Source organism: Phalangium opilio, unplaced genomic scaffold (assembly GCF_054372755.1).
Source record: "Phalangium opilio isolate 3A_F unplaced genomic scaffold, DU_Popi_V2 ptg000024l_1, whole genome shotgun sequence".
Lineage (NCBI taxonomy): Eukaryota > Metazoa > Arthropoda > Arachnida > Opiliones > Phalangiidae > Phalangium > Phalangium opilio.
This window is the reverse complement of record NW_028324155.1, coordinates 4,721,511-4,747,904: the sequence shown is the minus strand read 5'-3', so window position 1 is coordinate 4,747,904 and position 26,394 is coordinate 4,721,511. Positions and strand designations below refer to the sequence as shown.

General features: G+C 39.6%; 1 protein-coding gene across 2 annotated transcripts in view; it reads left to right on the top strand.

The window, feature by feature from the left end:
• The window catches only part of LOC149692311 (acetylcholine receptor subunit alpha-like 1), a 126,361-nt gene that overhangs the window by 66,712 nt on the left and 33,255 nt on the right, over positions 1-26,394 (top strand). Inside the window, exon 1 of one of the 2 annotated variants that reach the window (XM_089868026.1) lies at positions 19,474-22,811. The exons of the other annotated variant lie outside the window; for it this stretch is intronic. Coding sequence (XP_089724152.1) covers positions 22,587-22,811 — 225 coding nt within the window. The 5' untranslated portion in view covers positions 19,474-22,586. Of the gene's footprint in view, positions 1-19,473; positions 22,812-26,394 lie in introns of those variants that run through there. 2 annotated transcript variants of the gene reach the window in all.

The following is a 26,394-nucleotide window of genomic DNA, read 5'->3' as shown; positions in this document are numbered from 1 at the left end:
CTCCGGTGACCATGTTGCGCCGTGTAGAAATTTCATTTCGTATACTTGTAATGATGGCTTAACGCGAGGAAGCGGGTGAAGTTACGCTAGACTCTTCTCAAATTCTTAATCGCGGGCAATTTAGTCATATTCTTTAATCTAATGGAACACGGTGTTTCCGCCGTACCGGTTCTAAACGCGGCACGGCGAGCTCGTTGCCGTAAACGACGAAAATTAGAAGCCGTCAACTCTGATTTATAGTGACGGTGGGCTCTTCTCATTATCTATTATTACTCGCTCTCGCTTTTCCCACGCACGCACCCACCCGCGCGGAAGGCAACCCTTCCTTATCTCCTTCTAAAATTACTATCATTTGACTCTGAACAATAAAGTTTAGAATTTTTCAATGTTTCGTTTCATCCCTCTCCTCCTGGAAACTCGCTCTACGCGTCTTTCTATTACATCTCCCCCACTTTCTCTTTCCATGTCTATCTCTTCATTTTTCACTCTCATCCTTCTAATTTTACGGACCACTTCGACGCGAGTCTCTTCCCTGTTTTTGACTGTGTTTATAAGTTAGTGAAAACCCTAACGTTATCAAAGGGGATGCTTAGATCATACAGGCGCTTTCAATCGAAATTGTTCGTAGCTGATGGATGAAGGAGGAGTGAGCGTTAGTTTAGATAAGGTCTAATACCAACATTCCACTCCGCTGCTAGGCAGGCTCTCACTGTATACCGGTTTAAACTATTCTCCCCATATCTACTATGCGTCTATCGCGACGTTTTCTCACTGCGAGGCAAGACAAGCTAGGCTTAACCGTCCGCAAACTTGTGAAACGAACGCTCGAAATTCTTGGACGTTGCCACGTGTATAAGAGTTTGGCTTTAGATTCTATAGGTTGGTTCCGTCGTATAATCGGATACTGCAAACATTTTGCAGGCGTCTTAAGCCTTAGTCGATGGCTTTAAGCGAATAAGAGTCGTCGCCCGAAGGGTGTTAGCTCCTGTTAGAAAGAGTTTAGTCTATGGTCGAATGGAGAAGTATTTCGGAAATTGAATTTTCCTTTCAATTGGTTCTGGGTGCCTTAAAGCTAGCTTTTCGCCTTTTGGGCTTGTCAACAAACTGTCATTCGAGATGTCGACGTGAACTAGACTGGCGGCCGGAAGTGACGTTGACCGACACTGGCCGTCGCGCCTTAGTTTGGATAAGACCGCGCGCTATATACAATCTCCCTTCCGTCCTTCGAAAATCCATTCCCTTTTATAGGAAAACTTCAAATCTATCGGGATTTTCCCAGGTATAGTCTTAGAGAGTTCGGAACGTGCTTGGCAAATAGGCGATTAGTATTGGAAAGATTTGATTGGTTTGTTGTATATGTTTGGCAGTTATAGAGTTTGACCCATTTAAATTTCGGATTTAAAGCACGTACTGGTTTTAATAAGCGCCTTTTATAGCTTTGAGCTGTATGAAGCCCCGTTATGAGGCATAATTTCAAACAACTTGCAGCAATTCGCGCACTTTTTCGGCTTATCTGGGAGCACGGCAGTGCTCCCAGCCAAGTCGAGCACTGACATCCTTTTCTCGAAGCAACTCGTGGCTCTTTTAAGCCCACTGTAACTTCGCGATGGGTATAGGTAAAAGTCTGAAATTTTGCTTGCCGCGAGGACTGTCAATTCTAGCTATAGTTTCCAAATTTCAAGTTCCTACCCTATATACTTTTCGAAATATCACAGGTGAAATTTACCTTATTTTGTCACTCACTCACTCACTCACCGATCATCAAAATTCTAAGGTACTTCTAGGGTAGATAGAAACTTAAAATTCAGGATTTAGTTTTCATTTATTTTATAAAGCACAGAAAAATTAAAACATCCCGAAATTTTTATAAAATTGTTCTTTAGTTCTTTATTTTAAAACTAGATGGCGCTGCCGTTTTTTTAACAGTAATAGTGTGTGTTCTTGATGAAAGGACGTAATGGGCCAAAGTTAACCGAAAGTTAAATATATATTAAAGCTAATTTAAAAGAAATGTGTCGTAACTGATGCTACATTCTTATATTAGGATATCGCGTACAATCTTTATTGCATATTCTCTGCGGGTCGAAAGGGGTAATTCAGCGTAAATATGGAGAAACGTTAGCGATTATATTGGTAAACGAACTACCACGAGAGGGTCTTCTTTTAATATAACTACCGAAGTATAACGAGAGGGTCTACAAAAAGAAGTGAGATCCTATGAAAAACATTAACATGTACAAAAATGGGCCAAGCCTCGCTTCGTGCCCTTTCCGCCGTAAAACGTTCTGAGATCCCATGTAGAGCCAAGTCTGCCTTTTGTTCTCATTCAATCGCCAATTGAACAATTATGTTATAAATTAAGTCCTTTTCCTAATTAATAACCAATATTCTTTCACTCTATCATTATTATACATCTTTGTTCGTATCAAAAATATCGTGACTTGGCAAGCGCAGGTAATTACCTTATAAGGTTATGTATAACTCACCTAATAAACATGTAAATAGGGTTATGCATAACTCACCATATAATTTGTACATAGGGTTGAGCATGACTCATCTTATAAACTTGTACATATCCCCTATACCTTAAACGATTTAGTGAACATCCCTTCGATTATTTTAAAATCGGCAACGATTTAGTGACTTCCTTTTAATATTACTTACCTGCGATTGCCAAGTCACGATATTTTTGATACGAACAAAGATGTATAATAATGATAGAGTCAAAGAATATTGGTTATTAATTAGGAAAAGGACTTAATTTATAACATAATTGTTCAATTGGCGATTGAATGAGAACAAAAGGCAGACTTGGCTCTACATGGGATCTCAGAACGTTTTACGGCGGAAAGGGCACGAAGCGAGGCTTGGCCCATTTTTGTACATGTTAATGTTTTTCATAGGATTGCATTTACAGAAACAATGAAAATAAAGAAATACTTTATGTGTAGAACCCTCGTGAAACGTGCTACATAAACACCTTTATAACGTCGCGTCTGAAAAGAGTTCCAACCAAATAACTTCATTTCCAAAAATATTTTGAGTTTATATTTATGAAAACATTTACCCACACCAAAAACAAATATCATTCTGGGAAGTTGGAACGTTCCCACCCACACCATTTTTGCACTCATTCATCCGGCTGATTTGAAAAGAGTATGTGTATGAGATTTTTGCTAAGCCTAACCGAATGGTGGAGGAAGTATTCCTGTATTCCTCCGCGGAGGATATTTCCCCCGTTAACGAGGTCAATTGACCAGCAGTCGCTCGTTGCTAGTTTAGTCTTTCCCCTTTGGATCGAGCTTCATCCCTCATCCTGGACCCCGTTGAAAGGAAACCCCTGGGCTAGGCTGGAAATGAAAAATGGGGCTTCGTCTCTCGAGGGATGATCCGTGGGCTACCTTTTCTCATTTTTTTTTCTCCCCTCGCATTATATGCGTCGCGGTAACACCTGAGCTCTTCCGCTATACAAAAAAGACACTAGTCCATTCCATGAACAAATTGCAACGAGTATATCCTTGACCCTTATGTTTAGATATACTGTAAGAAATGCAGACTCGCGTTGGGATGAAATCTTGGAAGGCGAAACGAATGATGGCTGGCTACCTGAGAAATAACGGGCGTCAGGGGCACCTCTAAAAATTGCTCTTCTTCTAAGCCGATGATTTTCCCTTACAATTTCGTGCCGTTATTTATGTAGGAACGTAAATACTCTATAGGTTATGTATTTTTTGGCCCTTTTCTTTACCCTATCTTTTCTTATTTTTTTTTTAGCTTCACTTTTATTTTTTTCCAGTACGAAAGCAAAGCGCTCCCAAGTTGGTTTTTACCTTCCATTATTGATTGCTCTTTATACTACCCACCTTTTATAGATTTTCGTTTATTTAAAAGAGGACGCTACGGGTTTGTCTCTCGACTTTAATAAAACAGGATATAGCTAAAAATAAAAACCCAAAATCCCCGGGTCGATAATAAAGAAACGTTACGAGTTAAATTTTTGAACAAGGTCGTATCCTATTTTTAGGATGTGTTAATCTTTTAAGACCTTATTTTATCAGCCACGAGTAGAACTTTGTTTTCTTAGAATTATTTAAAAACCTTGCCCCCTAACCCCTAAATCTTGCTGTAAAGTAGTGAAGCTGCCCCGTGTATTCTCTATGGGCGCCTGTAAAACTGTTTTACCCGCTGAGCAGTAGTGTAGGTACAATAATATATATATTATATCTGAAGATTTTCTAATTTCCTGTCCTTTGTAATTTAAATTTTGCATTTAAGTTATACGTAGCTATACACTATGGAAATTACGCTTAAATCATTTTAATTTATACAATCAATTGAAGAGGAAGTTTGTTTGGATTTAAATTACTTCTTTTTTTCTCTTAGATATTTTATAGGCTTTAATACTATTGGTAGTTTCCTCTGAAGCGTAAAATTTAATTGGAATTGCCGATGGCGCTTTTACAAGCATAATTTTAATTAATTGAATATTTTTAAAAAGAAGGGATAAGAAGAAGATGGAGAAGAAAAAAAGAGGTGAACAGCCTTTAGAAATCCCGTCTTTTAATTAAGATTCTCGATTACAATTTTTTTCACCATACAGGGTGTTTCTTATTAGTGTGACTTAAATTAAAGGCACACTCACATTGACTCTTTAATTTATGTCAGACGTATCAGAAACACCCTGTATGCATATCCAAGATTATTTTCACATCTTTTTTTCTTTCATACATTCTCTTTCGAATTCATTCGCTCCAGTACCGAAGGAATGAAAAAATTTCTAAGGTATTTCCATTTTTCTCTCTTTTTTTACTCCGCATGACGAGTCTAGCGTACATTCGAGCTATGAATCTTAATTAGTGTTATTCATTCGCCGTTATGGAAATGGAATATCTGAGTATGTCGAGCTAGACCTCTCGCTCTCTCTCGATAATACACGGCTTTCCTCCCATATATATTAATCACTCTTCAGCCGACCGGCGACTCGGCTCTCTCTCTCTCTCTCTCTCTCTCTCTCTCTCTCTCTCTCTCTCTCTCTCTCTCTCTCTCTCTCTCTCTCTCTCTCTCTCTCTCTCTCTCTCTCTCTCTCTCTCTCTCTCTCTCTCTCTCTCTCTCTCTCTCTCTCTCTCTCTCGTCTTAGGCGATATTTAATTAGCCGTATTCATTTCGGAATATTATAGCTTAAGGAATGTTATGGGCTCTATTTAAGGCGTTCTTGCGTAGAAATATGTCTGAACATAATTTTGAAAATTATGTTCCTAAGCTTCGGTAATTATCAGACCCATTTCTCCCTAATTCCTTTAATAAGCCTTTGACTCTCAGGTCTTTCGTCCCAGTCAAAGATATGATCTACGTCATTCTGTTACTTACAATTCATGTATTTGTATTTCCGGGCATGTTACACAGATATAATTAGGAATCGAATTAACGAAAATTTGGGGGTGTTTCATAAATAATTTGATTCTTGGTAATCCTTTCCGCCGTATTGAAGTACTTGGGCTAAATAATTCAAACAAACTTACTTTATTCCTAGTTATCTGGAGCGCGGAGTATAAGATATTTGAATATATTGCAATTAAAATCCCCCTTTTCTTCAAAAACTAAAGTGTTTTAAAAAGAAAGAAGTTTGGATGTTGGTTGCACTGTAGGGAAAGAGAGAGGTTTTCTTCTAAGGTTTTTTTTAAGAAGCCATTCGACTTCCCCTTACTTTTTTGCGCAGTATACGTTTTAGATTCGAAATAGTTCGCAATCCCCTTTACTTTCTAATTTAGACGTAAAGCTCGGTTCGATAGAGCGAAACCGAGCCAATTTAAATGTATTATTGGCGCGGTTTCTATTTTATCCGGACCTATAGAAGAGAGAACCCGGCGTACATGTTGCGTTTTCCACTCAGTCTCTTAAGCTCCTTCTTTGATGGCGCGCCGCTTTTCGAGGGTTACTGTATAGAGAATTCCCCGTTGCTATGGTAACTAGTCTCCCTACTCTCTCTCGCCTCTTTCTCGCATCCGTTAGCTCTTTCTTCCCTATAGCTTGGAGTTTCTGCGTGTGTGTGTGTGTGTTAGGAAGGAAAAGAAAGCTTTCTTCCGGTAAGACGCCGAGTCAATTTCCGGCCAGGAGTGGCAGCTTCGGTGGCGTCTACTCCCCAATCCAATTATATTGAGAAGGACCCGGCGGAGGAACAGGTAGAAAGCGAGCGAAACAGGCCCAGCAGTTAACGAAACTAACCGAATGGAAAAATGAATAAGCGGATTATTAACTCTTCACCATGACAAAAGTCTTCCCCAAAAACACTCTCTAGGGTATTGTTTATCCCGGACCACAACCTCCGCACGCTTTATCCAGGAATTGTTTATTAATTGAGTAGTTATGTTTAATAAACGGGAAGTACTTTCATTTTCAGTTATCGTACTTCCCATTTTCGGCTATCCTACTTCCATTTCAAGGAAACATTTGCTATATTTCTTTCAAATGAATTTACAATTTGGTCACCCTGAAGCCACTTTACCTGAAATAAACATTTATCACTAACGATCCTATGATAATAATATACAACGTCGCTTGCTTTCCGGTCTGATGAAAGTCGTTTCGCATACAACCAACCTAAAAGTATAATTAAGAGAAAACCCTATGTCTGGCGATGGAAATTTCTGTCCTTTCTTTATTGTAATCGTAACCATTTAAGGATGGTCTGACTGCCACGATACGTACGCCCTTTCTTTAATTTTACTTCCTACCGAGGGCGTTTTCCGCCTTTTCCTTGAGCGAATAGCGTTAAAAATTAGGAACAAAAGGGCCAGAATTCTTTCTGTATACGTTTACGTAACATTTTAGCCATCGGGGTTAAAAGGGTTCACCTTCCGACTGACCCCTCTCTATCTTTAACCTCGCCACGACCTCTCTTGTCTTCGCGCCAACCAACTCGCGTCGTCGGGGAATAAGTTAGGACATAATATTTCCATATTTGAATTTTAAGTTTAGGCGACTACTTTAAATAAAGAAAGTTTTATATTATTTTGATCCCTTAAGGGAATTCTCGAAAACGAATTTTTGGACCGCGGCGTAAACACCTTTTCTAACGGATAGATGGCAGAAATATTTTTGACGTTTCATTTCGCGCCCATTTCATTATATTTTTCTCAGAAAAACGTCACGGTTTATTTATGTATTACTATAACCAATGTAACAGTAAGAAATAGCTCCTAATGTATGGATATGGTGGTTAAAATTTTAAAATAGATGAGATGAAATATTCCCCCTTCAGCCCCAGAAAAAAAAATAACTTCAACTTTGGCCTTGGTAATACTAGATTAAATCATGGTTAGATTATGGATATTATATGGACAAAACAAATTTAACGTATCCCATGCCGCTATCTCTTCATTTCCTTAGCAAAGTATATAACTCCAAAAAGTGTGGCTCCGGTATGTCTATCTCATATCCTAAAATTTCTTATATATCCTTGGAATTTTATTTTTTTTTTGGTTTGGGATGCCTTATATATTTATAAAGTTGACGCTTATCGCTAGAAAAATATTTGAAGGCGCGTTTCTCTTTTCCAAGGCAACGATATCAATCATTCTCCTTCCTTCGTCTATCCCGTTGCCGGGCAAGCCTAAAAAAAATTGCATCTTTAAATAAATACGTTCAGTTTTTAACCGCCTGTAAAAACGGTTTTTAAGCTAAATATGAAAGACGAAAAAAAAACCAACCCTAACTTTATTTCCACCCTCGTAGAAACAATAAAAAAGTTAGGGGATTTTTTTGGCCGGGCGTTATCTTGTAAATGCTATTAAAAAAATATGGGGGGTGTACGTAAATTTAGGAAGAGGAACCGGGGATTTTGCCTGGCTAGCGCTACCATCTAAAGCGAAATAACTTCCTCTCTTTCAAATTCATCCTTATTTTAAAAAGAAGGTTTCGTTACGACCGTTTTCCTCCTTAGTGTTACGAACCTTAACTAAGTAAAGGACCGTTAAGGCAGCGCGACATCTAAAGAGAGATTGAAATCATCTTCCTGGAGTTGTATCCGAAAGAAAGGACTGTTAATGTAATTTTGGCATATTTACCTAATACAAAATGAGAGTAACTCTAGCCTGATTACATGTAGAATTCAAAGACAACGTGTGTTCTACCCAATTAGAGAGAAAAAATTGTATTTCATTATTCCTTTAGAAAGGAAAAAACCCTATTTAGAAGGTCGTATCCTTGGTGATTATTTCTCCTTTCTCTCTCTCCACTGGCTTGCCATTTCTCTCTCTCTTCCTCTCTAGAGGATGCATTTTGGTGCCTAGCGGTTTGCCCATAAAAACCAAAGGATTTCGCCTTCTGATAAAAATGGTTGCGGGGATAAAGGCTTTTACTTTACGGGGGCCAAGTAGTGGAAGAGAGAAGGTTGTACCTCGTAAAAAGTAAATACGCCGGGAAACAAGGGACGTTTTGCCTTCCTATTCTTCGCTTATATGGAATGGAGGAGACTTTGAATCGATCCCCTGCTGGACCTTTTCCTATCCTCTCTCTCCCTTTCTCTCCGTTACAGTAACCAAAGAGGAAGTAACACCAGGAGTGGCAACGTTATTCATCCCTATGCACACTTTGGATAAGGCTAGGCTATGGAATTCAACTCTAGGGCTTCCATCCTCTTTGCATGGAAGTAGCTGGCCATTTCCCCCCGTTGGTTAACATCAAGAAGAAAATCGGTCCGGGGGAAAATGTTTCCGTATATAGTATAGTCGTTTAGAATGCTTTATGGTGCGCGCCTCCCTTTTTTTTGTTTTTGGGGTGTTTTTTATTTTATTTTTACAGGTTGTATCTCCCGCGTTATTAGTCCAGATACCCCCTCCTTAAATAGCCTATTGCGGGTGACACGCTTTAACCTCTATGACATTTTGTTGTAGTACGAATTGGGCATTGGACACCCGCGCTGTATATTATAATAATGGAAATAGCCATGCATGATGCGCAGCTCAGACTTTTATAGCCTCTTCGTATTATAGTCGTTAGAAATTATTATACGTCATTGAACTGGGGGGTTATTTTTAGTTATTTTGTCGTCTACTACTAAGGATATATTGTAATATATCAAGTTGATTCTGGAGTAATTTATAATCGAAGGAGCCACTAATGTTATTCAATATATTTTAGATTTTAGTATTTTAGCGAATAATAGGCCTTAGAGGCTTCTATTTCTTTTTTAATATTTAAAATGGGTTATGGGTATAAGTTTGAAAAACAAAAGAAATTGAGTATATCGGCCCTTTTGTTCGCTATTTATGGATTGAATTTTTTTAGGTATAAACAGAAACAAAAATATCCGAGAGTATAGTAGGTCGTAAAAATGATTCACTTTCTGTAATAAAAACGATTGCCCTTTCTTTCTTCCTTCCTCCTCTTCCATATATATACTTCTCTCCTTTCTATTTGAATAAATCACCTTCGTCTACGGTATATTTTTGGTAACCGAATCCGTTTTAAAGTCGGCCATGCCTCAAAAGTAAGCGATAAATTGTCTCATTTTCAATGCGGATACCATGAAAGAAAAAAATAGGCTATTTATTGACTGTTTGACTTTTTAAAGAAGTTCCAGATATTATCATTTATATTCGTATTGTTTTTATACGGCCATTGATATATACAGATTACAGAGTGGATGGAGCCATACATTTGGAATTGTAATAATATGTTTCAACTTTTAAATACGAGTGGTCTTTTTAGAGTAAGATTAGGTAATCGTTGACTGTTTTGGTGAAGTATTTTTCAAAAGACTGGTGTTACGTCATCCTCGTTAAGCCTCGGTCGATAACGCATATATACGAAATTAAGGCTTTATTCCGCGAAACTTTTCATTCGCTCAACTTAATTCCTTTATAGCCACCACGCTTTAATTTGCGAGGGAAAATATAAGCGTAGAAGTTAGATGGTCTTTTTTTCTTCTTATTAAATAAATTTGCTTTGCTAATTACTTTTCATTAGTCGATTCGCCGTTGGCCTCGCGCCGTTGCCGAACGACTATTGTTTTTCTTCTCCGGCAACTTTTCTTCTCGTAATTTGAAACTTTCGGGGTTTCGCGACGAAAGGAAACTTATTACCATTCTTTCGACCCTTTTCCTCCCCCCCCCTACTTCTGACAGATTAAAGTTGGTCGCGATGCTTCAAGATTGCTCTGTGTGTGTGTCTGTGTATGTATACTTCGAGCTTTCATCTCAGGAAATTTTCGCTCGGTTTCGTTTTCCGGAGATCCTTTGATCATACCACCAGATCTACGGACAAAAGATGTTTTCTCCAAAGTAACTTCGAGTTTTGATTTTTAGTCTTTGTTTGGTCTATTTTCTCTTTTCGAGTATACAAACAAGACTTTCTTCTCCATAGAAATTAATATATCCGCTTCTGTTCTGTCGTGTTTGATTTTTTTTCAACTCTCGTACGTCTTTACTTTATCCAAACGTAAAAGGTCAAAGGTATACATCGTAATTTTACGAAACTTAAGCTTTGAAGTTTTTGGTTGACTTGACCAGATAGTCCAGGTACTGACTGAATGAATGCTTACAAGTCCTTTTTCCGATTTTATTAAGAGCTGTTTTCCAAGAGTTTCAATATAGAATCCCTATATTTACTTTACTATTGACCTATTTTTATTTTTTAAGTATCATTCTTATTTTCTTGCAAAGATCAGATGACTCCCAGGCAGAGAGAATGAAAGAAAGATCGTATATTGTCTATTTATTCTTATGTCATCTTCTTTTAACATCTGCAAATTTATCTTGTACAGCGTGTCACGCTTCCTCGGAGGAATATCAAAGCGTTTCCGTAAAGCTATATAGTGTAGTTAGAAATGAGTCGGCTAAATATCCAAAGGTTCTTCCGGTCCAGAAATTTTTCTTTCTTTCTCGCTTATTCGAGGTTTCTTATTATTCTCACAATACGAATGTAGATGTTATCGCGTTTCGATATAAACACAATCTACTGGACGCGTTTTTACTCGTGGCCTCCACGCAAAGCGTATCAGGGACGCGTCGTATTTCTACTTGGTTGCATTCCCATAGTTTTTTTGGGCATCTTTCTTTGAAAATATTTCTTCCTGTTCCATCTTTTTGGTTTCCCTCATTCTGTTCCGGCGCTTCTCCAATAGACCGTGATTGCGGTTCAAACGTCTCCATCCCTGCTGTCCTTTTTTCATCTTCATCCTGGTCATCTCGTGAAAGGGGGACGTGTGCTTAGCGTGGCGAGAAGAGAGAGAGCAAAAATGATGACCAATACACTACGTGTTATATATAAATAGGCCTATTTAGGTAAGATCGTCTGGATGAGGGTTAAGCCATCATATTTTTTTTTTTTTCGGATATGGAAGATGAGGAAGAGGAATAAAGGCAAATCTTTCGCTGAGTCGTTCTCCGCTATATCAGGATGGAAGAGACTAAAAAGCATCGTTGCGTAGAGATTCTTCAGCCAAGCAAATCGAACGAACCTACCAGATAGCCCCTTTTTATAGTCTATATACCATCCACTCTCTTCCGTTCGGTCTTTTTCAAAAAATGGGCCTTCCGCTATAGACTTCTTTATCCTTGTTCCGTTCTTCCGAGTCCCGCCTCTCCCGGGGTAATCCTGGCTAATAGATAGATTTGACTAGAAACGCGAACCAGCTTGAAAGGAACCCTCGTCAGCTTCGTTGCGTTACCCAACATTTTGACCTGAAGGAAGGCTTCCATATTTGGTATGAAAAAGGCCTATTTTGTAGCTTTTGATCTATACTCGAAACGCCCCGGCCTAATAACTCCATTACCGGATGATCTCTTAGCTTAGAAGAGTATCGGCGCAGAATATTATGGGAAGAAAAAAATCCATTGGTTTTGTTGGCCTCATACATATAGAGACATTCTCGTAATTTTTATATCCAGCTATGATTTTAGGTTTATATCGTTTGTGTTTTTTTTTCACCGCTGATTTGTGTAGACAGACGCTCGACTGGTTTCAAATTTATCGCGAGGTCATCTTCTCTTTAAATGCAGTTGTTTTTCCAACTTCAACTTCCGCGGGTCTTTCTTTTATCCGTGGTAAAAATTAATCCTTCCCACTTCATTCGGATTAATTCTCCTCGCTCCTTTCCGAGACATTCTTGGTTGCTGATAAAAATGTCACTAGATTTCCCAATTAAATACTCTCGAGAATTCCAGCTAGGATTTCTGCGAATCCCCTTCTCTCTCACTCTCACTCTCTGTTTCTCTCTCTTTAGGTCGTTCTTTTCTATAACCCTTCGCAGCGTTGCTCTTACCCCGGGAGCTTTAAGCCCTAATCGCGCCCTTTAATCCCAGGCGGCTTATTGGAGCGTGATTAGAGACGAAAAGGGGAAGTAATTTGAACTTTATTTCTGACCCCTACCCTTCATTCCATTTCTCTCTTTTCCAAATAATTACGGGAAAGAGTGTGGTGGTGGTGGTATAGCTAGGTCTCGAGCGCCCATCGTTGCACCAAAATCAACTCTGTATGGCTATAGCCATAGCTCCTTTTCCACGTCTATATAACGCTCCAAATTATGGCCCTGGAGGATTAATAAATGTTTATCGTTTAGACCTGTATAATTTTCCCCCTCATTTTCCCGAACGGAAGTCATTTGCCAAAATTTTAATCTCTTTCCCAATATTAGTATACGGGAAAGCTTATACGATTTTATTAAATTTTGACGAATGACATACATGGCCTCGAATAATATTGTAATTAAAAGTTCAAAGTATGTATATTTTTGGCGAATTTATATTTAAGTTTATAAAATGCTTTCCGTTAGTTTCATACTGGGAACGATGGCTAAAGTCGTGATGCTGCGCGTTCTGTAAGTTCACAGAATTTTCAAGAAATTGGTAAAAGCCGAGGCACGAAAATCCCATAAATTTAATAATCGAACAGCAAAGTCCCCCTTTGCTGAATTTTACCACTGGGATTGATACTCATGTAGGTCAAGTCAAGAATGGCTCCATAGAATAAAGGCTTTATTTTTTGAGTAGGAAATTTTATAGCAACGTAATTGCCTTTGGGTGGGTATAAATGTCTTAAGGGTGGATTACATTACCTACCATCGAGACACCCTTATTGGATTGACCGAAAAAACCGTCAACCCCTCAACCCAACCGGTTCCCTTTTCTTCCGTCGAAATAAAACCAAGAGATAGGAACGATATAAAGGAAAATACCCAGGGCTAAAAAGAAAAAGACACCTTTCTAAACGCTTTCTTCCGCCGATGAATAGTTTCCCCGGTACTTGTTCGACTTTCTCCTACATGATCGAATGGGAGGAGTCTCTTCCTTCTTCCGCTGATCCCTTCAAATCAAATTGTCTTCTTGCAATCTTCAAGCGTGAGCCCAGAACCCCGCACCTCACCTTACCTCTCCATCCCGCCAACATCTTCTTCTTTTTCTTTTCGAGGCTATCTTTCTCCGACCGCTTTGACTTTTCTCTCGATTCCAATCCTCCCAACAACGGAACGGTTGCCCGCTTAGTATCCTTAGAATCCTAGTATTAAGGGAAACGACAAGAAAGTGGAAAGAATTTTTCTTCCTTTCCCCTTGACCTAAAATTTCTTCTCATTTCTTTTTTTTTTCGTCCCTATCTTCTTTCTTGATTCTTTCGTAATTAGATTTTACCGATGTAACCGCTCGCCCTACTAGAAAATTCCTGGGACACTTATTGGATACCAGGGTAGTGCAGTTCGCCCAGCATCTCCACGAAGATTAGATTAAATAGTATCGATTTAATTGGATCGAATTATTTGCAAGCCAGGAACCATACACGGTTTTAATATTTAATGAGGTTTTTCCACCCCCCTCCCCTCGCATAAAGGGATAATGAAAGTAAGAAAGATTTACCACCGTCCCAAACATTACCATTTGTATACATTTGAGTCATGGTGTAATGGCTTAGCGATGTTTCACTCAACCTTGGGATTCGCCAAAAACTAGGGCCTAACTTTGTTTCAGAGAGGTTTAATCTGCAATGCCACAGCTAATGCGAGCCAAGTTTAGGATAACGGGCCTTGGTCTTTCGGATTACCTTCCCTTCGAAAAATGTTTTCCTCATTTCCAACGAATGTATTTCCGTCAGAAAAATCCAAAACCTAATTGAGGCTTTATTATATCGGAAAGCGTAAACTTTGTTCGCCCGCGCCCTACTTTTCCCCATACACCCTGTCTCGATCGCGAATCTAGGCGCTAGTAGTAGTAGTAGTAGTAGGAAACGTTCGGGCAAATTGGTCTGTTACCGTAGAAACACGTTTACTCGTTTCGGCAAAGTTTTGGCTTCACGGCTAGTATAACGAGCTATGTTGGCATACATAACGCTCGAATTGCGGGGATTTTGCGCCAAAGTGGCGGGTGGTGAAGGAAAGCGTTGGTAGAGAGAAAAGGCCTGGTCCGCGTGGGAGGTGGTGGGTCTCGCCAACCCCCTAAATGAAGTTATCCCATCGCAAAGTGCTCGCCTAAGCGAATTTAGAAAGACGGTGTAGATTGAGCCTAGGGACGCTAGGGATTATTGGCGCGGCTCGTACGATTCAGGGGCCTGATGTCACCCCAATACCCCCGCAACACCATCCATCCCTTAGTCGGCGTACCTTTAATGGTAACCCGCTAACGTTAGCTCTCCTTCCTTGTTTTTGGAAGCGGAGATTATAGCTTCCGGCTTTTGTTTAATCATAACTAGAACGTGATATGAACGGACGAAAGACCAAGAGGAAGGAAAATTCTTCGTTCCCGCCAAAAAAAAGATGATCCCATTTGCCCGATAAGCTAAATATACTTAATAACGAGTTTATTTCTAACTCCCTCTTACACTCTTACATTATTATGACCCCGTATTTAAAACTAAACTCTGTTTAAAGTTAAAGTGAAGTCTTAAAAGTTTGATAAACATTGCTAAACATATTTACTAGGTTTAGGACCAATATAATGTCCTTAACTTATCAGAAATATGTCCTAATTCTGTCACTTCCGTTTAAAGGATGAAAAAATTGTGTTTTCAATTTGTATTGTTGGTCTCTGTTAAGTCCCTTGTTAGTTGGGCATTTCTTATATTCTTACTAACTCCTTTCTCTGGGCGACCCATTTTTTTTGGCTGGGGTCGTAGCTGGGGTCTTAGCTTAGGAGACGAATAGGTGATCATTTCGAATTGAATGTCCGCTTGGCACCACAAATCTAAAAAGCTTGTCGTTTCCCCTCGGGGTCGTTGGCGATGTCAGTCATGATTATGGAAGGAAAAAATACCCCAAAACCCCGTGTCCCTCCTCCATTTACCTCTTCCCCTATCTAGACTAGACCCCCTTAAAGTCGAAATGGCCCGGAACATGTGTCTTCGTTAGGGACTTCTTTTTTGACAGGAGACTGGGAAGATTCCAACGATTTTCTTTCTCTTTTTTCTTTTTTACCATCATAGCTAGCTTCTTTCTTTTAAACTATCACCATCTCTTAGGTACATTTCTTTATTCCGTAGCCGAGGGTACACTCCCAAATACACTGACGAGTAATCGGAGAGATAAAACACGATTTTTGGTTAATTAAAATTAATAGGGGTTTAGTCGTAGCTTTTTGTTTTTTGGGGTTACGTTTTTCTTGACTGTAATGTTTTGTGCGGATTTTTACCTCTTACACGTATACGGACGCCTCCATCCTCGTTAAGACATCTTACGTCGCGTCATATTTTTATTAGCGACTGTAGGGAAAAATACCCCCGCCTTTTTTATCTCTGGAGGTAAGCTTTTTGTCTTCATAATTTAGAAAGGTTAATTGGAAGTTAACTCGAGGGTCCTTCGTAATGGGACTTTTATCGTTGTTATTTTTCTACACGGTTGACCTCCCATGACAAAAGTTAGGAAAACAAATTATTTTATATTAAACTTTGCCGGCATCTTAAGAAAGACTTAATCCCGTAGTTGGTAATAACCCTAAATTCAACGGGATACGAAAGAGTCTGGATTTCAAGGTGTAAGAATTGATGGTACCATATTTTGCCCTCGTCGTGTAGCTAATGTCTTAGCCGTTAAAAATTCTTCTTTACGAGCTAAGTTTAAGATATTTGTATGGCGATTTTAGTATATTTCTACTTCAAATTATGGTTTGCAGTTTTTCTCTTTTCAAAAATTTCCCTAACTGTAATAAGACCACAAAATCAGGGTTCTACTTAGAATTCCGGATCCCTTTGGGTACGCGGGGAAAGAGGTTTTAACGTGACCCAACTGAATCGTTCGTTAGTTTTATTTTTCTTTTTGTCCCTATCTATATACGCTGGAGATACGTTTCTTTTTTTAAGACGTTGAATACTCTTACTAACGAAGGAGAAATCTCAGGTGGCCCGTACGGGAAAATAGAGGGAGAGAGAGAGAAAGAGAGTGAAGGGAGAATAAAAGCTGAAAGTAAAAGAGAGAAGAAGAAGAAGAAGAGCAAGATGACCGCTCGAATAGATCCGTTTCTCTTCGAATCCCCCATCCCCATTCTATAGACGAAATAGTACACGCTTCGAATGTTTTTTAGGGATTAGGAACAAGGGAGTAGGTTGTGACAACAGAAGACCATGATATGAAGGTGAAATAATTAATACTAGGTCGTTTTGAAAGGTCTGTTAGAAATTAAGGGGGATGGTCTGTTAAGCATTTGAGTCCAAAAATATTCTATGTCATTTTGGCATCCTGGTCACCGTTTGACCCCTTAATTAAATTAGCATTGTCTCTCAGTTTCTGATAGTTTTGGGAGCCTGTTTTACTTTGACTAACTAATTTCTGGTACAAACCACCACCTACAACTGAGTGTAGAAAATAAAGGAAAAATACCCGGATGACGGGAGTAAAGGAAAGAAGAAAAAAAAAATGGTGGCTCTCATCTCAATGGGGGCCCGTTGGGGATATTCTAGCGGCTTGGCCATCGTCCTCTTAACCAATTGCAGGATTTTTTCCCCTCCTATACCTTCCCATTCTTGGTACTATATACTGGAGCAAAGTTCTACAGGAGGCTGGCTACCAGTTCCTAGGTCGCTGTATCAGGTGGTACGCTATAGGTCAGAATATAGGCATTGAGGGGTCTATTCTAGTCACGGTTGACGTAGCCTTGGATGCGATATAGTCGATCTCGGTGGGCTTTACTAAAGAAGTTAGGAAGTCAAAAGTAAAGATCTAACTAACCTTTCGCTTCTATTAGTAGAGCAAACAACAGAAGGAGGGAGCCAAAAATATTCCGACCCAAAATCCTTTCTTTAGTATAACTTTCCTTCTCTATCTCCCTGGTTTTTATATATAGGCCCTGAGAATTCCGTCAACGGCAGTGGAGGATGTGTGTGTTTACTTATTTTATCAAAACGTTCTCTGCTAGAGTAATAAGTATTTAATTTCTGTATGTCGGCACCGGACTCGCGAGATTCTCAGCGTCTATACTCTGGACTTCATGGAGTTGTTACTGATTTGGGTCGATATACTATGATAGTGATCCAGGCCTTCAGATTAAGGAAAGCGCGCCTTTTTTAAACCGCATTGTTACCTTGATCGTATTAAGTTCACTACTATTATTATTATTATTATTGTTTTCTTGGATATAAGTATATTGTTCCCAGATTCGATTCAACTGGAATTCGCAACGCGTTTAACAGTATAGTTTACTCACGTATTTTCAATGAAATTTAACTCTTATTTAAAATTTCCGGTATTGCAATCTAGTTTCGAAATATTTTTTCTCTCTTTTTTATCTCGGCAGTGGAGGATGTGTGTGTTTACTTATTTTATCAACACGTTCCCTGCTAGAGTAATAAGTATTTAATTTCTGTATGTCGGCACCGGACTCGCGAGATTCTCAGCGTCTATACTCTGGACTTCATGGAGTTGTTACTGATTTGGGTCGATATACTATGATAGTGATCCAGGCCTTGAGATTAAGGAAAGCGCGCCTTTTTTAAACCGCATTGTTACCTTGATCGTATTAAGTTCACTACTCTTATTATTATTGTTTTCTTGGATATAAGTATATTGTTCCCAGATTCGAGTCAACTGGAATTCGCAACGCGTTTAACAGTATAGTTTACTCACGTCTTTTCAATGAAATTTAACTCTTATTTAAAATTTCCGGTATTGCAATCTAGTTTCAAAATATTTTTTCTCTCTTTTTTTATCTCGAGTTGGCTTCCATCCTTTTGTTTAGGAGAAAAAGGGGTGCATTATTGGTGAATCCGTGATCTATTTTCCGGGCTTCGAATTGAGAAAATCAAGACGAATAGGGCACTTTAGGCTTTCCCTTTAACTCATTCAATACCCAGTCACTTTTAGGAACCAAGCTATATAAGCGCCATTTTGGGGATGGCTAGGATATAGAAGGGATTGAACCGAAAAAATACTATCAGAAAATAAAAAAAGAGTAAGTTTTCACTACCATTAGATTCGAGGGAAGATTTTCCTTTCTTGATTTAGACGCGTTTCCTAAACTCGGCATAAAGCCAAAAAAGAGCGTACTTTGGCAGTTTTAAGAGTAAAAAAAAACCCGTTTTATTTATTTATTTTTTCTTTATTGGGGGATTGCAAAATTGAACCATCACGTGCGGATCTAATTTATTGATAGCGTAGGTTTTATCCCTTTGCAGCTTTTATCGGTTTCATTTGACCAAATTGCTTCTACCGCAACTATTTAGGTTTATTATACTCTGTGAATACGCGGACTATTTGTTTCTCTGCGTATCTTTATATTAGGTTCAACGTCTCGAAACCCCTTAGTCCGTTACTAATTATGGTAATTTAAATATAAATATGTAATTAGATTTAATCATTAATTTTTAAAGAATTTTAAGTTAATTTTAAGGTTACGACTGAAATATTGCGGAAGGTAACTTTATTCACGAACAGTGATGTATTGAGGGTGAAACATTTCTACAGGGGCTGGTAGAAATAACATGAGATGTTTTGCCCCTATAAGGTGACTTCCCCTAACATCCTTAATTTATTTCGAATTTAAGATGTTTTTTAGAATATTTATTTTTTTTTACTTTTCGCAATATTTCTTTAGGTAATTTTTGTAGCAAACATGGTTTATAAAAGCATGCTAGAACTAGTCTACGTCATTCGGGATTGCCGCCATTATAGGGAAAGATGGGATGGGGGAAGAAGCTTTAGAGGATTGCATCCTCTTTAGGAATCCGTGCAGCGTGCACCGCCATGTTCGAAAATTCGAAGAATCGTGAAAGGAGGGAAGGGGGGGCGCAGAGACTGACTTCTAATTTCCCCCCAAGTTTAATACTCTGAATTTAAATTAGGGGAAATGGAGGGCGGAATAGAGAAAGATTCCTCTAAGGACGTACGTTGGCAGAGTCCATTTACTATTTCTCTTTAAAGTGCAACTCTTAGGATAAAACGTTACAATATAACTTTGTGTAATGTACATTTTCACCGCTAAAATTCACCCATACTTATAAAACTAAAAAAAACTTTACAAGGTACTTTTATAATAATAAGAAAAACATAAATATACCCAAATTTCACGTTGGGATATCCCTTTAAAATTGATGTAAGATGTAGTAGGTAGATCCCAATATCAACTTGGGTTTTCCCGCTCCTTAAGAATTCATACATGTTTTGGGGTTCGTCCACCGAGAATGGCAACTCCCCCATCTTTTACCTAGATTAACAAAATATCTACTACTCTAGTCCTATCTGAAAAAAGAAATTCTTAAGTCGAAAAGGTTTAAAAAAAAATCCACCGTAAGACGTTGATAAATGATATTCCTTGGTACATGATCCGAAATGAACTGCGTGTGTAATTGAGAGGAAAGAAACCTCTCTCTGATGAATTCTCCATTGCAGAAGCGCTGCGTTTTTATGCTGGATTTTATTTTTTTTTTGTAAAATTTTTCCCATGTGGCATATAAAGAAATATGTTTTACAACCTGTGATGTAATTGTTAATTGCACTGTACATAAAGTTATGACGTAATGTATTAATGCGTAGAGAAAATAACGCATCCGTAATCTCGTTAAAGAATATAGGCGAATAGATTGATTAGTGTAATTAATAATTAATCAATCCTATTGAGATATTTTCGTCAAATAATCGTATGTTAATACTCCACTAATATGTCGGGTTTAAGAGGGATATTCTCGTCAATATTATAGACGAGATTAAATTCCCCGCGTTATATTCAATTATGCCGTATAATATAGAACCTCCAAAAACTTGGAATTCTCGTAAACAAGACCCAATTAATTTGCTATGTTCCGTATTAAACGCTGTCTACGATATATTGAGCGATGAAAACCTAAAGGATTAAAAGTGGAATCTCACAATATATATATCAACCACCATTACATTACATCCACCCTCTTCAAAGGCTTAATCACTCGAGTTATCTAATGCTAATTTTTAAATATCTATACTTACATTCGAAGAATTTTGCGTATTAGTTTGCGGCTTAAATTCTGTATTTATTGGAACTTGATATTTCCATTACCGAATAGACTTAAATTAGTTTCCTCAATTCGCAGGGAAAACAACTAAAATCGAATAAGAGTAAAGAGACTTAGACGTAATGGCGTTTCTATATATTCGAGTATAAACATCAAAAGCGTGTTTATTTTCTAGGAAAAGTCTTGAGATTGCATTAGCCAAACAAATATTATATATGTATGTTTAAAAGTTAGATAGACTTTAATTAGGAGAGAATTTATATTTTAGTTTAAAGATTGGTTAGTTTGATGTTTAAGTTATATTGACGATAAACGTATTCTCCGCAACATTCCGTGTGGAATTGTATCAAAGGACATGTTGAGTCCTCATTAATTCCCCTTTGAAAAGTTTTTAAAATATTTTTATTTCGATACACATCAAAGTAAACGAATATAAAATTTAGCTTCAAAGGCTTACGGGGATCCAACGGCGATCTTAAAACCTGATTTAAGGTTTCAAAATGGCCGCGAGTTCTTGGGGATGGATATAAAAGGGTAACAACGCCACGGCCTGGTCATTCTTCAGTCGGTGTCGAAGGGCTTTTTAAAGAGCGGGGGTGATTAATCACCTCGGAACACTCTCTTATCATAAACGTCAATAGGGATATAAAGGGGGGAGGGAAGGAAAACTGATTAAAGAAAGTTTTGGTTGGCGACGTTCGCCTATATGACTTAACGTAAGCGTAACACGACCCTTCTTCTACTTTTCTTCCTAGGAAGTCCCCTAGTCGTCCGAAATTGACCCTTAAGATAACGGAGAACCCGCTCCCACTCCTCCCCCTCCCTTCTTCCAATCCACGCCGTCTCTAGGCCCTGGCGGGAATAGTAGTACCCCTTTTTTTCCACTCGGCATCATCCGTTTAAGTGTAACCGTCATCCGGATGTGTATTCGAGCGACGCATCTCGTTTGACATTCCCCTGGCCTTCTCTTACGTAACTCGATCTCTCTCTCTCTCCTTTCTCTTCTCCCGAGTTCTTCTACCGCTATAGGTTAAGCCTACTATAGCTTCAATGTTTCGTATACTTCTACCATGTTTGACGTGAAAAATAACTTTAATAGTTTCGTATCCCCCTGACTTTCTTCCGTTTCGTTGGTTATGGATTGTTCTTATAATTTTTAGTGTTATATTTTGGGAGATATGATGAATCTTTTATTTATTGATGATAATAGTTTCCCCTGTTGGGGTTTGAGATGATGATTGGTTTAATTAACGACTCGTATGGAAACGTTAATTCTTAATAGAGAATAATGAACGGAGAAGGGCCGTCGTTTATATAGATACGTCTTGATGACATATTTTTGCCGCTTTTTCCCTCTCCCGTGTCTTTTAATTGAATCGTGCGTAGCTCGAAGCGCGGGAATGAAGTTTGTAAAAATGTTTCGAGGAGTGTATCATTTCGTTCTGTTTAGTTTCGCGACTTCTCGCGGTGGCGGGATTTACCGGAAATGGCGATTTTAGCGGAGGATAGATAGGAGACTGCTAGCGCGGCTCTTGGGAAGTAGTTGGAAGGATTAGGGTTAATGGCCGTAGGAAACGGGACCTGTTTAATTCCGTAGGTTGCCTACTCGATGAAAGGGCGGGCCGTAGATGGCGCCCGCGTATCTCTCTTCTGCTCCTGGCGGAGAGGGGATCAGCGCGTCTCCGGGAGGATGGAGAAGAGGCTGGCCGCGGAGTTGCCGGGGCCGTCGACGATCGGGGACGCTATTGATCGTGAAATCGTTCCCGAAGCTCGCTAGAGGCCACCACCGACGCTAGCGGAAAAGCTTTCCCGGCCTGGCACTCTGATAGCGCGGCGAAGCCAACCCTAAGCCGCTGCCGCATAGTCTGTCGCACCCGTTGAACTCCCCCTTTTTGGCTTGACTCGTATCACGCGGGTGTCCCGAGAACGACCTCGACCCCCTTACCTCCCACGAGGAGAAGAAGACTCTACCGGCGACCACATTTTTTTTCATCGGCGACTTTCTGGAAGTCGTCGAAGCCGGGGACGAACGAAAACCTATCGAGGAACGTACGATTCCGAAGAAGGTGAACTGACGAAAATTCGACCGTGGTCGAAAAACGACGAGAGAACACTTTTTGGTGGAAGAGGACAGCGAGAGAAACGCGAGGGTAAGTGAGCCAGAGCTCTACAGAGTTCCCAGCTAGAAAATGACGGGGCAACGTGGACTTTTCGCTCGGATGGCCAAGGGCCTACCCGTTTTCGCGATCCTGCTGACGACGCTCTTGGTCCGCGTGGCGGAAGGCAATTCCGACGCGAAACGTCTCTACGACGATCTCATCAACGGTTACAACGCCCTAATTCGACCAGTCGGCAATAATTCCGACCGTTTAACCGTTAAGATGGGGCTGAAGCTCTCTCAACTCATAGACGTGGTGAGTGGAAAACTCTCAATTTCGCCTCCTAATACCTAAATATCGAGAAAATTAGGCCTAACTCCGTTTTGTTTACATTCCGACGCCACGTTGCTCGCGTGTTGCGTTAAAAAGTCTCGTGGGGTGGGTGGGGGAAACCGGAAGTCGATAACGAAAGCCAAGGAGGGTGGCTATAACGCGCTGCTGAAGCCTAGATGCTGGTGATACATTCTAGCGAAACGGAAACGCGTTACGCGCATGTCCGGATGGTATTTAGGCGCGGTGGCTTAGACCCTATACCCGATTTAACGGAATCTTCGGAGTAGGGACCGAGGGTGTCGATAATTGAATACTCTCACGCGCCCCGTTCAGAATTTCGGGCCTTTGTGGAATCCGATTCGTCTATTTGAAGGAAAATTCCTCAATTCATTCTCCTTATAGAAAGGGAAGGGGGCCGGGGTGGGGGAACGGTATATCCTTAAATTAGTATTATCGTTATTATCTGAAAGCTAGAAAGTTCCCTTTGTTTGTCATTTTCCCATTTAAAATATCGCTTTCAGAACGAGGTCGGTAACGGGGGTCCTACTCCTTAATTCCTTATCCATTCCGAAAGCCATCCTTTCCCTCTTATCGCTCTTTTATGCCATAGCGGACGCGAGAAAGCATTGTTCCAATCCGAATATTTTCTCTCTAAAAATTCCATCGAGGTATGAAGTCTCCTTTTGGCGTAAGTTATGAGTATGAACTAATATACCTAGTATCGCGATCCGATTCCTCTCTCGTAAGTTCGGTTTTGTCATTTTCAAATTGCCAAAACGCGGCAATCCTCTGGAAGGCGCTTTCCACTGAATTGCTTCGTAATATTCCCGGCTTATTTAAGCCTTCTACCATTAATATTTGATAGGGAATGGCGTTTTCTCTCTCTCTCTCTCTCGTACTCTCTGTACGAACGATCTTGGAACCATTACGGAGACAATATATCCTACCGCCATTAATAACACGAGCGCACCCCCCTCCATCCCTTTTAAACCTAAAATGTCTTTCATTTCGTATAGCCAGTGCCACCCCCGGTCCTTTTAGCCTCCCAATTTTACCGTGATTAAGGGTTTTCCCGAAAAAGGGGAGAATTTAACCTTTCTCTTCTCTTGATATTCAAATGTCAGATTTGTCAAAAATTCTCAAGTATTCAACTACGACTAAGAATGGAAAATGATGGCTTATACCAGTGACGTGTAGGAAGGGGAAATAAGAGTGGGTGGAAATATCTCTCTTTCGCTCTCTCTCTCTCTCTCTTTCTCTCTCTCTCTCTCTCTCTCTCTCTCTCTCTCTCTCCGGTTTCTAAACCGGTAGAATAATGTCGAATTTCTCCTCCGTCCTCCTTTACAGAAATTAATAACAGTGTTGGGGTCGAAACGAGCTTTCGCGGGAAAATAAAGCTTTACGGTAAACACACTAAGGTTCCAACGTGTATGTACGATTCCGCCAAGCAGCCTTTTCTCCTCCTCCTAAAGCCGGGGGAAGACCAGAGGCCTTTAACAATGTTTCTCCATCTTTTTCCATCCGGATCGATATAATAGCTAGCGTAACTTTCCTTTCTCCATTTTCTCTCGTACCCCCCCCCCCCTCTCTTTCTCCGGCTCTATATCCCCTTTATTTTACGCTATAAGAACAAAAGATGGGGGAGAGTTTGGGGAAGGCTGACATTAGGAGCGCAAGGATATGTCAGGAACTCGCCATTTACGCGATAGGATATGCCAGACGGATTAGAAACACCTATATATTTCTTTCGCTTTCGCCGTGGCTGTAAGCCCCATGGAAATAAAAGATTTTTTTTTAAGTTTTAGTAGCTGCAATTGTTGGAAAATGGAAAAGCGAAAATGGTCTTGAATTAAGTCATTATTTTTAACCCCATTACTCATCCCCATCCCTGCAAAAAATGTGCTTTTATTTTAAAGAAAAATATTAGGTAATATTTTTAAAAGTTTTGGCTTGATTGGTTCGATCTATATAGCTTGATTACTGGAAGTTTTTACAATTTAGTTATTATGTACTTTAGATATTATCTCTCCAGCTTTTTCCTCAATCAGTTTACTAAAGTCTGTCCTCTCGGGAGCTTTGAGAGTGGTGGTTTTAGTTGGTTTTATATTTTTGTCTCGTTAGATAGCAAGCTGCCTTGGGTCAAACTCGTATGCCAGTATATACGTTTTCTCGTTTAAAGTATATAGAGAATTAATTGTTCAAACAAAGCTCTCTGTATGCATTCCTTCAAACATCACTGGAACGTTTATTTTCTCGTTGTCGTAGTTTATACTCGAAACCATTCGCGCTCTCCCCACCCCTACCTCTTTTGTACGTATGGTTCTAGAAATTTCTTGATTTACTAGCAAGCAACGCGTCAGACTACGGGAGAAGGAGTGCGAGGGGGTATTTCGAAAGCTTAATCAAACAAGTCGTTTAATGAAGACTCACGTTCGTTAAGGATGAAACGACAAGTAGAAAATTTTAGAAACCCCCCTCCCTTAAATTATCAAGTCTATATGTCCTCCCAGGCTCCTTTATAATTTGTCCTTTTATATAAAGCCCTTCCTATACTCTTTCGTAAACTTTGAAGTTGGCCTACGGGCGTTGTCGAGGATTAAAAGACGCCTCTGGTCGTCTTACACTGACCTTCTTCTCGAGTTGGAGCTCGAAGGAGAGATTGCCTCGTTGGAAAATAAGTGTCGCTTAACCCTAAACTAAACAGACTGGGTAAACATCGTTCGCAAAATGCGAGCTTCTCGAGATCGTTAGACAAATGACAACGTACGCTCCACGCCCGCGTCTTAACCCTTTTTAAACTCTTTCTAGAAATAAGGAATTATTATTAGCTTTTCCTTCAATGTTTCGGGTTGCCCAACGCAAATCGTTTGCTAAGATAAAACCACGCTGTATTCGGTCTCTAACGAAACTGACTTATTGCTAAACGTTTCTGAAGACACAAGCAGGGCGATAGTTAATTTTGGTACCGCGTTTACCCTTAGTTAGTAAACTATCCTTTAGGCAATATGGTGAAAGGGATCCAATTGACGTCATCAGGCCTATCGTTCTCGCCAGAGTTTCTGCCTTCAGGCCAATCAACGCGTTATATTATGTTCCAAACACTAAAGGGAAGCTCCATACGTCCGTTGACAATATTTAGGCTTAGGTGAACTGCATTGTACCGCTGCAATTAAGCATTTAAGTGCTTTTGAGTGTTAGCTGTCGAAATTATCGAATAGAATTTGCAGGATTTTTTTTTTCCTTTATTAATTCGCAGACCCGTCAAGGCAGCAAGCAAAAAATATCATTCTTATCCAAACAATATTGGACGTCCCGGTCTTGGGGGTATGGGTCAGACCTTTCGGATTTAGCGCCAGCTAGGAAGAATGGACAAGCAGTCTTTTTTTTTTCTTCTTCTTCCTCGACGTACCCTCTCACCTCCCTTTATCCCCTTCTGAGCGGCGTGCAACATCGTTTCTTTTGGGGTGGCAGATGACGCTTCCCACGCGTCCTTCCAGAAGATTTGTGCCATAAGCTCGCGCTAGCTCTTCTATTCTTTTTTATATATATATATGTATTTTTTTCT